General features: G+C 50.5%; 1 protein-coding gene across 1 annotated transcript; it reads right to left on the bottom strand.

Annotated features, from left to right (window-relative positions):
• Positions 1-5776: 5776 nt before the first annotated feature.
• LOC128846234 (uncharacterized) lies at positions 5777-9243 on the bottom strand. Its single transcript, XM_054045239.1, has 4 exons — positions 9194-9243; positions 8768-9103; positions 6431-6480; positions 5777-6339 (listed from the first exon to the last, which is right to left on the bottom strand). Exons 1-4 carry the CDS (start codon positions 9241-9243, stop codon positions 5777-5779), a joined length of 999 nt encoding a protein of 332 aa, XP_053901214.1.
• Between the last annotated feature and the right edge of the window lie 2674 nt (positions 9244-11917).

Below are 11917 nucleotides of genomic sequence, written 5' to 3'. Positions count from 1 at the left end.
CGGGATCTGGGGCAAATTGCCCCATTTGCCCCCCTGCTGGGCGTCCCTGTCCCCAGCTACTTGCTTTCTAAAGCCTGGGATGGCCCAGGCTCGATCTACACACTCCATACTGACATCCCTTTACTGCACACAACAGTCACACTTGCCGTCAGGGAGCGCCCCGGAGATACTCCATGGTTTGGTCTGCAAGGAATGTTCCCCCCCAAAAAATATCAAGGTGTTATTATCTGTTTCCCGGAAAAGAAGTCAAAGACTCCTGGTTTTCTGCACCCAGCCGGACATCTCCCCTATTCGTTACGTTGTCTTTGAAAGCCTGGGTTTAAAACTGTTGCTGTGTGTAGAATATCCCCCCGTCCCTGCATGACACGGTACTGGTTCATCAGCCCGAGAGGAGAGAGACTCAAAGGACAATGAGAGGAGACCAGCAGAAGCTGGGCAGTGCCCCAGCCCTATGCTCTCTGATCGTGTCCCCGATCCATCACAACGGGGCTCTGCTTGCACCTGAGCGCCTCCAAAGAACCCTGCTGGGCTCCGATCTAGACCCTCAGTCAGTGACTGGCCCTGTTGACCTCAGAGCCGAGGCTTGATAGATTCATGTAACTAAGGGTGGCTGGTGGGCCCCGTTAGCTCCAGGGTGACCATATTTCATTGTGGCTGGATATTATGGGCTGGATCCCTAGCTCTGCACGTTGACAGCAGCTGAGAGTCTGGACTGTGATTTGCAGATGGGAGTTGGGTGACTAAAGTCAGGAGGCTCCTTTGAAAATCGCAGCCCTGCTCCATATTTCCAGTTGAGCTGAGTGGGGTTTATTCAGGAGCCGAATGACGTCTGCACCTCGGGCCTCTCAGGATTTCCTGCTGCAATGGGTGACGTTGCCAGGCAATTATAGGGCTAAAATTGGATAGCAGATTTTATTCCCCAGGAGAGGGGGGCTGTTATCATGCCCGTCCCCAGTGCTGTAGGGAGACCAAATACACACCCCACACAGAAGAGAGTCCGTGAGTGTCCGTCTGGGCTGGAGACACCATAGCAGCGGGGAGGGGGAGGAGCTGGTTGGGGAGCATTATGGGGCTCAGGTGGATCTGGCAGATGTGTCCCTGTAGCTCCTTGTTCTAAACCAGGGAACTGCTTGTAAAGTGACTTTTATATTCTATGTAGCTAGGCTTGGCCGAGGTGAATAAAGTATAGTCAGTGAAATTAATAGGCAGCAGGTTGAAAACAAACAAAAGGAAGTATTTCTTCACACAACGCATAGTCAACCTGTGGAACTCCTTGCCAGATGATGATGTGAATGCCAAGACTATAACAGGATTAACAAAAGAACTAGGTAAATTCATGGAGGATAGGCCCATCAATGGCTATTAGCCAGGATGGGCAGGGATGGTGTCTCTAGCCTCTGTTTGCCAGAAGCTGGGAATGAGGGATGGGGGGTGGATCACCTGTTCTGTTCACTGGCCACTGTCGGAAGACAGGATACTGGGCTAGATGGATCTTTGGTCTGACCCAATATGGTCATTCTTATGTTCTTATGTAAATATTTGTGACCCGTTCCAGTGGAATATTCACCATCGCTTTATTTTTGTTGTAGCTCTGGTCACCTGACAAATTGGGCTTCTGCCCCTGTTCTATATATTAACTGGAATCGACTCTACAAATGGGAGGGGAAACTGCCCCTGTTCTTAAAGTGTAGGAGGTGGTGTACATCAGAAGAAGCCCTCATCCCATCTGCTTTGCAGAGGCTAAAAATGGAAAAGAAGGTGCAGGGGAGAATCCGGATTGTTCATCTCTAAGCATCTGCGTGGGTGTCAAGGCTGTTTCTCTGCCCTGAACTTCAAGTGTAGAAGATGGGGGCCCGCAAAAGACCTTGCAAGTACTTGCCGCTAAAGGCTGCCTTAACTCCCCCAAATGTTACAGATTCCCTGGCCTTGGACTAGTATCACTGCCACCACCCAAATACAAAAACCCCTTTGAGAACCCAGGAAGGCACACTTGGGAATTCCTTCCTGTGAGGTACCCCCAAGCTCTTTTAACCCTCCCTCTGGAGAGAGCTTGAAAAAAACGGAGCTGAGAAGTATGGAACCTTATTTCCTCTCAGTAATTCAGCTGAGCGGTTTTAGGCACATGACTCAGAACCTCCACCTTCCAGGACACAGGAATCAGATCACGTTCTCAAACGAGTGATTTTTATTTAAAAAAGAAAAGAAAAGAACAATGGAACAATGGGAATATTTGGATTTCTCTGTGGCAGATAATAATTCCTTTTCACCCATATCAATGTCTGTAACAGAATATCTGGGACCAAGTGAATCCCACCCACACCCAGTGCAGGACACCCTGTTCCCAGTATCTCCGCCTCTGGTGGATCTAGATCTGACTGAACAGCCGGTTCATTTTCCCCATTTCAAACAGAGGAAATTACTGTCTCCTGTGAGCTCCCAGCGCGCAGCCTGTCAGCATCAAACCAGCTGGGACTGTCTCTGGTAACCGCCACGGGCGGTTTTTGTCTGAGCTCAGCCTGGCTTCCAGTCACTGTGAGTTCTGCACAGCGATACCGGGCGGTGTCCTCGGGCTTCAGGCCGGTCAGTTGCAGATGAAGCAGGTTGTTGGAGTTAGGGTGACTAGATGAAAATTCCAAAATATTGGGACTGCCACAGTGACAGTGCGTTTTCAATTGTTACGCTCACCCCTCCGAGTGTTCGACGGCACATCCCTCCGTCGCATTTCAGCACTTTGGTGGCAAGGTTTATTACCCGCCGCCGAAATGCCCCCGAATACCGTCGCCGACTGAGCGACTTGCCGCCGAAGACTCGGACGGGTGAGCGTAACAATTGAAAAGGCACTGCCTCTGCGGCAGTCCCGATCTTTTGGAATCTCATCTGGTCACCCGAATCCCCATTTTCCAGATTTTCATGAACAAAGAATAGCTCCTAATTTATAACATTGACACCAACAGCAAAGAGGGGGTGTGGCAGAGAGAGAGAGAGAGAGAGACAGACAGACAGACAGCTAGATAACTCCCTCCAGTCAGTGATTTCATAGTTGCAAATCTCCGGCGGGCAGAAGAGATAGCAGAAGGGAACATTCCGTGTTACAGCTGGAGATTTAACAACGCGACGCTGCGTCACACATCTCCTGGGTCCCCTCGTTACATTGTCCCCACCCCCCGGCCCATGCAAATGAGGTCCCTGGGGCCCTGTTTATAGCCCAGCCACAGGCCGCTCACCCCGCTCAGAGCCAGCGCCGGGCTTCAGCTTCCCATCCCGCCTGGGGAACGAGCCGCCAGCAGCAGACATGACCCCCAGCCTGACCATCGCCTTCCTCCTGCTGCTCCCAGCACGTACGGGCGGGATCTGCGCTGCCGCTGGGTGCCCAGCACCGCATGTTCCCTAATAACTGCGCCTCCGTGAATCACTGCAATATTTCCCCTTTATTTCCCCCTCTGGCTCTGCGGGTATCTATTCCCAGGTCAGCCTGGTGGAGTCCGGCCAGGTCAGTGTGAGGATCCCTCCCGACTTCATCGCTCCCGGCCCTGACTGGACTAGGATCACCTGTATTTGGGATCAGGCACCTAGGACACGTTACAGTTTAATCCTGACCTCTGTTTCTCAGGGTCTGATCATTTCCCCCGAATTTCTCCTCCTGAATTACAGGGCTAGAGAGCGAGTAAAACCAGAAGTGACAACATATTTTCCATTTTTGTAAAAGGTGAAAAGAAAAGGGACAAAGAATGAAATTCACTTCAGCCCCTGGGCAGGTGGGTCCTGGGAGAACCCAGGAGCTGCTATTTATATGGGGACCCTGGCTGGGAGATTTGCATAAAGATCAGACACTCGGACATCACCCTTGGAAAGGAGCTGAAAAACACCCGAGCTCTTTAGCTCCTCTGTTCAGTGGCTCTGTCAGAGCTGTGTAACCGGGCAGGGAACTGAGCCGGCTATTAGCGAACACTGGGTGATCTGACCATCAGATATGAGAAACCCAATGAAATTAATAGGCAGCAGCTTAAAAACAAACCTATGGAAGTGTTTCTTCAGATGGGACTCAGTTAACCTCTGCAACTCGTTGCCATGGGATGCTGTGAAGGCCAAAACTAAAACTGGATTTAAAAAGAATTAGATTAATTCATGGATAACATAAGAACTGCCACATTGGTTCATACCAATGGTCCATCTAGCTCAGTATCCTGTCTTCCGACAGTGTCAGGAGCCCCAAAGGGAATGGACAGACAGGTAATCATCAAGTGATCCATCCTGTCGCCACCACCAAGCTTCTGGCAAACAGAAGCTAGGGACACCGTCCCTGCCCATCCTGGCTAATAGCCATTGATGGACCTATCCTTCATGAACTTATCTAGTTCTTTTCTGAACCCTGTTGTAGTCTTGGCCTTCCCAACATCCTCTGGCAAAGAGTTCCAGACCTTGACTGCGTGTTGTGTGAAGAAATACTTCCTTTTGTTTGTTTTAAACATGCTGCTTATGAATTTCATTGGGTGACCCAGAGTTCTTGTGTTATGCGGATAATGGCATCAGTGGCTATCAGCCAAGATGACCAGGGACAAAACCCCATACTCCTGATGTCCCTAAACCTCTCACTGCTAGAAACTGGGACTGGACAACAGGGGATGGGTCACTCAATAAATTGCCCTGTTCTGTTCATTCCTTCTGAAGCACCTGGCATTGGCCACTGTGAGAGGAGAGGCTACTGGGCGAGATGGATCATTGCTCTGACCCGTATAGCCGGTGCTATGTACTAGACTAGGTTCTTTTACTGATGCCCATCACCGTAGTCTTGGGCACCTCCTCTTTGTTATTGTGATTATAAAGTTGTTATTCCTTTGAGATAAAATCAATATGAGCCTTTAATTTTCAGAAGTCTCTCCGATTCCTTGTCCTTTCCCTACATTGATAAGACTTGTCACGCCCCCTGAAGCCCTGGAAACAGGGGATGATATGACAGGACCCCGGGAATTATGGGCTGTCCCCACACAGGCTGATCCTGGCTGCGGTAGGATTCCATTGTGCTTGGGAGCAGCGCCCCCGTCTGGCCACACCCAGAGCTGCAGCTGCTGCTAAGGAAAGGTCTCGTGTATCGCTGGCGGGATGTGGGAGTGACGCCCGAGTGGGAAGGGGGGTGTTTGTAGATGGGGACTGGGCAGGGAGAGAGATGAGCTGAGTTACCCACTTTCTCTCAGGCAGTGTCTGGCAAAGACCAGGACTGAACCCAAATCTTCTTAAACCAGTCCTGCGCCTTTCCCCTAAATCTATCCCTCCTCCCCGGGACCGGCTCCAGCATTTCTGCCGCCCCAAGCAAAAAAAAAAAAAAAAAAAGCCGTGATGGTGATAGGCGGCAGCGGGTCCTTCGCTCCTAGAGGAGTGAGGGACCTGCCGCAGCTGAATTGCCGCAGGTGCCGCCCCTCTCCCTTGGCCGCCCCAAGCACCTGCTTGTTAAGCTGGTGCCTGGAGCCGGCCCTGCTCCTCCCATAATGCATTGCAGCTCGAAGGCTGATTTTTGGAGGTGCTGGGCCCCGGCAGCTCTCACTGACTTCAGGCAGAGCAGTGCCCGCTTAGCACCTCTGACACTGGCTCCCCGGGGGCAACATTTCCTAACGCGGTGTCTGAGTTTGAGAGTCTGAATATTTCGGGGCCCAACGGGAGTCACAGGGAGCCTGACTCCCAGGAGTGGACAGTCGCCCAGAGCTGGAGCTGATGTCACTCAGAGATGCAGACGTGGACCTTTGGTATTGAGGCCCGGAGTATCTCACCATTCATGTCACCGTCACCCCGCTCTCAGTGAGTCCCGGGTGCCCATTTCAGGGGGAAGTACAGGGAAGCGGAGCGTGTAAAATCCCTCGGTGGGACGGTGCGATGCAGGGGGAGAAAGGCGGGTGGCTCCTGAGATACCCCTGTTAGTAATGCCTTGTCTGTCTGTCTCATCCCCTGCAGCACTAACTGAAAGTTCATGTCGGCTGACTAGAAATTCGCTTCCCTTTTTTGTGCCAGTCCCGGCTTTGCTCTGTGTCACTGTGTGTCTGGCACAGTAATAGGTGGCGGTGTCTGCAGCTGTCAGCGAGCCGAGCTGGAGATAAACTTCATTTTTCGAGGTGTCCCTGGTGATGGTGACACGAGGTTTGAGAGCCGCGTTGTACTCTGTGGTCCCGCCCTGTGCAGTGCTGCGGATAAACCCCATCCACTCCAGCCCTTTCCCAGGGGGCTGCCGGTTCCAGCTCCAGTAGTAGTCACTGACGGAGACTCCAGAGACTTTACAGGTGATACTGAGGGTCGCTCCTGGCTTCACCGCTCTGGGGCCGGTCTGGACCAGCTGCACCTGGGACAGGACACCTGGGAGAGGGAAACAAAACAAGGACAGAATTAGCCACCGAAAGAATCTGTGGATCTGGTGCTGATTTTCTCTCTCTCAATAAACACTCACAGGAGGGGACAGAGAACAGGGACAGGAAAAGCAGCAGAGATTTCATCCTCCTTTTTCACGCAGTGAGGGAAACTCCCCAGGGGCAGGACCGGGCAGTTCTGTGTCTGGGCAGAGACTGAGGCTCCAAGAACCAGCGGTTGGTATTTAACAGGAACCCCCCGGGGAGGGATTTGCACGTGGGTTCCCAGGGCGGGTATAAGAGCTGGCAGGGGGTGAGCGCTCAGTACATGGCGATGTCCCCTTTGGACAGGGGTCCCCTCTACACCCAGAGAGACCCTGCGCTCAGCTCAGCGCGGCTGTACATTAACCTTTGGTGATTCACCTGTGGCCCTAGGAGACCGGACAGAAGTCGCAGGGTCGGTTCCTACGTCACGCACTCGCTCGCTGCTGCCGTTGTGTGACTCCACCTAGGGGCTCTGCGTGCACAATTCCCACTCATTTCAGTGGGCGGTGGGTGCCCAAATCCCCTAGGCGGGTTGGATAATCTCAGCCTTACTGAGTCAGTGCCTCAGTTCCTCCTCTGTAAAATGGGGCTAATGACACTTCCCTGCTTCACGTGTGAGGGGAAAATCCAGGACTGGTTGTGAGTCGCTCAAACGCTCGGGTGACAAGGGGCAGAGAAGAGCAGAGACCGGTTGGGGGCTGGGCATCCAACTGCCAGTGAAACCCAGTGAGATTCTGTCTCCGAAATGCCGCAGGTTTCTTGATAACCCCCAGCCTGACTCCATGGAGTCCATCTACAGCGTGTTATACTCCGGAGTCGGGGGCAGGTCAATGTGGAATTTGCACATATGGTTGCGGGTTTGGAACAGGAGTTAAGGGCATTAGGCTCCCCAGACCCACTGGATTTGGGCGCCTGTTGAGTTGTTCACGTCATTTCCGCGGACTGGGAAAGAGAACTTGGAAATAAATCCCATGATTTGAAACAGGCAGATGTTCATACTAAACACAGGAGAAGCCAGCACAGGGGAAGCAAGGGGATTCAGTAAATGGAGGGGGTTTTTTTGGGGAGAGGGATAACTCACTGATTTGAGCATTGGCCTGCTAAACCCAGGGTTATAAGTTCAATCCTTGAGGGAGCTATTTTAGGAATCTGGGGCAAAAATCTGTCTGGGCGTAGCTCCTTCTTTGAGCAGGGGGTTGGACTAGATGACCTCCTGAGGTCCCTTCCAACCCTGATATTCTATTATTCTAAACGAGGCTGGGTCCTGGGAGGGTTAGGGCCAGCTCCCTCTGTCTGGATCTCTCTAGCTAAGAGGCCACCCCGTCTAACCAGGAAAGGGAGAAAGGTTGGGTTTTCCCAAGTAGTTTTCAGGGCAGCCAACCGCATTCAGAGCAGGAGGGAGGGAAGTTGGGAGACAGGAAAGTTCTGGGCTGTCTCCAAAGGAGGCCTGTGATTGTGGAAGGTCAGGAGTGGGACACACACTGGTGGAGGGAGGGGGAGAATTTGGCATGGGTATCAAACCTTGTCTTTTAGGGTTCAAACCAGTGATACTCAGACCTCAGGGGTTCAGGAGCCAAATTATCCATCAGTATTACCCAAAGAGCTAAAGTAGTGTGAATGTCAGGGAAAATATTTAGTGTGTTTGTATACATATAGACACACTCTCTATATATATTTAGTATATGTTCACAAATATTTATATATAATATAATATAATTATATTTAGATATCTATCTATCTATATGTCTGTATACCTATAGCTATAAAATTCCCACAGTAAATTAATAACTTAGTGCAAGTTGATAGCTTTATTAGTTAATAACATGATAAACCCATCCTGATTGGTTAATAACTTGGATGGGTTCGTAATTAAATCACACCAGGTGCTGCAAAGGGCGGCAGGAGACACATTAAAAAGTCCCTTGCAGCTGGAGAGCCACAGTCTGGGTGTCGCTGGTTTAACCCAATCTCTGTTAGAGACCAGGGAGAGACCTGATGTGGAGGGTGGATTATCTCATATCCTCAGCCGCGGGGTTCTGTGAAGCAGCCCCGGCTAGTCATGCTCAGAGACAGGATATTGGGCTAAACGAACTTGACTTGAACCTCGCTGGGATTTCCTGAGCTCCGGAGGGGGAAATGCAGCGCTGTGTGCTGTAGCTAGTACCCAGAAGGGTTGTGTGATGGCTGCTGGGAACAAGACCTGATTCCCCCTGGGGGGCCGCGAGATGTGATCTTTCTGTGTCTGTGTTACAAGGAGCTGAGTTATGAGAAGAGGAATCCCAGCCCCCCTCCACCTCCTTGTGACCACTATGTCACCCCGCTTCTAATAGAGACGTGAGTGTGACAGGGCCCCGAGTGATTCTAGACAATCCGTTTCCCCTTTTTTTACAAGCCCCGCTTTGCTCTGTGTCCCTGTGTGTCTGGCACAGTAACATGTGGCGGTGTCTGCAGCTGCGAGGGAGGCCAGATGCAGGGAGAACTGGTTCTTGGATGTATCTGAAGAGATGGTGGTCCAGCTTTGGAGAGAGGTGGCAAACCACTTTCTCCCGTCGTGTGGGTATACACGTGCTACCCACTCCAGCCCTTTCCCGGGGGGCTGCCGGACCCAGTTCCACACATAGCTGCTGCTAGTGATAGAGACCCCGGAGACAGCACAGGTCAGGGTGAAGGTCTGTCCGGGCTTCACGACGCCCGGGCCGGACTCGACCAGCTGCACCTGGGAGAGGACTCTTGGGAAAAGGGAAAAAAGTTATGCAAGTAATTAGGCAGCCAATGAATCTGTCGCTTTGTCCCTAATTTCCCCGCTCTCTAAAACACACTCACAGGTAGGGGCCGATAACAGGGAAAGGAAAAGCCACAGAGATTTCATTCTAGTTTTCATAAAAGAAGGGAAACTCCCCAGCGGGCAGGACCGGGCAGTTCTGTGTCTGGGGAGAAGCTGAGACTTCCCGACTCAGGGGTTTGTATTTAACAGGAACCCCCAGGGCAGGGATTTGCATGCGAGTTCCCCAGTGGGAATAAATGGGGGGAAACCTCTAGGCAGGGAGCGCTGTCTGTGGGAAGCAGAGTCACACATCCCCTCACGTCTTAGCGTTTCACCCAAAGTCAAGTCACCTTCATTGGAGCCCTTCAGGGAAGCAAGGGACTGTGGATTGGGTCCCTACACTGGGGGGGTTTGAATCCAGCCTTCCAGCCGCACCTGCTGCCGAACGCCCCGGGCAGAGGTGAACAATAGAAACGAGAGAGAGGAGATGTCCAGAGACGTGAGACTCTCGCGGGCGTGTCTGACGGGGAAGGAGCCGCAGCTGTGGGGAGCCAGCGGCTGGTTCCAGGCACCACAGTGTGAGGAACCGCTTCAGGGAAAGGGAGAGAGCTGGGCACGGAGGGACTCTGCGGGTTGTGGGCTCTGTCAGAGTAAAGGCTGTGACGGCAGTAACCCAGGGACAGTCTAGAGCACACGCTCCGGGGAAATGCATCGCCCTAGTGTCTGGTGCTTTTCCTGTAGCAGAGACACCTGTGAGGGGGAGAGACTGTGCACTGAGAGACACTGCTGTGCGCTGCTGGAGGGAGTGAAACTTGCTCTGTGCGTAGGGATATGTCAGTGCTGAAGCCCAGACAGTCCCTTACGCTGACCTGTAAAGTGTCCAGTGACTCCATTCCAAGCTATGCCCGGTTCAACTGGGTTCGGGACATGTCTGAGAAAAGCAGGGAATGGATCAGAGACAACCAATGTTCTGGGATCATAAACTCTGCTCTTACTCTCAAACACTGTGACTGCCAAGGAAAAATCAGACAAAATGCCTGCTCATGACCCAGAGGCGAAGGGAACAAGATAGACTGGAGTAAGGCACGTTTACACTGGTGTAACCTCATACAAACTAGGCGTTGCACTGTTATAACTTCATGGGTGCAAACAAACATTACTCTCCTAACTCAACAGTTATATGGATAGAAAAGCTGTGTGTAGACCGGAGCTGAGCGCTCTAGGGAGTCATGACAAAGTTCACCAGTTTGACTTAGGCCTTGTCTGCAGGGGAAATTAGTTTTGTTATAAATGAAACTGTGAATTTAAATCCATGTACAGATAGTGGTCTAACCCCAATGTACACTCTCCTTTGGGTAGAAAAGTGTCTTTCTAGGGTTTAGCTTATATCTCCTGGTCTGCACTTAAACTAGCATTCTTTCTTTCTTTCTTTCTTTCTTTCTTTCTTTCTTTCTTTCTTTCTTTCTTTCTTTCTTTCTTTCTTTCCCTGTATAACTATTTTTGTTTCTCCACATTTTAGAAAAAGGGTGTCTCTCTTGTACTGGTTGCAATGGGGAAATGTTATGAAGTTTTTTTGTTGTAATATTGCGACTTTTAGCCACCACTTTCAGCCGCCAACTAAAACCTCTACAGTGCATCATCAAGGATCTACAATCTATCCTGAAGGATGATCGCTCACTCTCACAGACCTTGGGAGACAGGTCAGTCCTTCCTTACAGACAGCCCCCAAACCTGAAGCAAATACTCACCAGCAACCACACACCACACAACAAAAACACTAACCCAGGAACCTATCCTTGCAACAAAGCCTGTTGCCAACTCTGTCTGCATATCTATTCAAGGGATACCATCATAGGACCTAATCACATCAGCCACATTATCAGAGGCTCATTCACCTGCATATCTACCAATGTGATATATGCCATCATGTGCCAGCAATGCCCCTCTGCCATATACATTGGCCAAACTGGACAGTCTCTACGCAAAAGAATAAATGGACACAAATCAGACATCAAGAATTATAACATTCAAAAACCAGTTGGAGACCACTTCAATCTCCCTGGCCACTCGATTACAGACCTAAAAGTCACAATATTACAACAAAAAAACTTCAAAAACAGACTCCAATGAGAGACTGCTGAATTGGAATTACTTTGCAAATTGTACACCATTAAATTAGGCTTGAATAAAGACTGGGAGTGGATGGGCCTTTACACAAAGTAAAACTATTTCACCATGCTTATCTCCCCCCCCCCCCCCCCACACACTGTTCCTCATATCTCCTTGTCAATTGCCGGAAATGGGCCATTTTCATTACCATTACAAACAGTTCTTTTTTCTCTCCTGCTGATAAAAGCTCACCTTAACTGATCACTCTCCTTATAGTGTGTATGGTAACTCCCATTGTTTCATGTTCTCTGTGTATATATATCTATATATCTATATATATCTTCCTACTGTATTTTCCACGACATGCATCCGATGATGTGGTTGTAGCCCACAAAAGCTTATGCTGTAATAAATGTGTTAGTCTCTAAGGTGCCACAAGGACTCCTGTTCTTTTTGCGGATAGAGACTAACACGGCTGCTACTCTGAAGCCTGTCTACTCTCTCGCTTTCTCTCTGTGGATGCGTGTATCACTGCTCCCCCTACTGGAAGGAATGAGTTCTGCTCTGTGTGAAGTGGTGTGGGTGTTTTGTGAAGATGTAACTAACGATGTGATTCCAATCCTAATGAGATCAACCCGTTATAAACCTCGCTTTCAGCATCTTTCCTCGC

This window comes from Malaclemys terrapin, chromosome 12 (assembly GCF_027887155.1).
Source record: "Malaclemys terrapin pileata isolate rMalTer1 chromosome 12, rMalTer1.hap1, whole genome shotgun sequence".
Taxonomy (NCBI): domain Eukaryota; kingdom Metazoa; phylum Chordata; order Testudines; family Emydidae; genus Malaclemys; species Malaclemys terrapin.
This window is presented reverse-complemented; position numbering and strand designations above follow the sequence as displayed.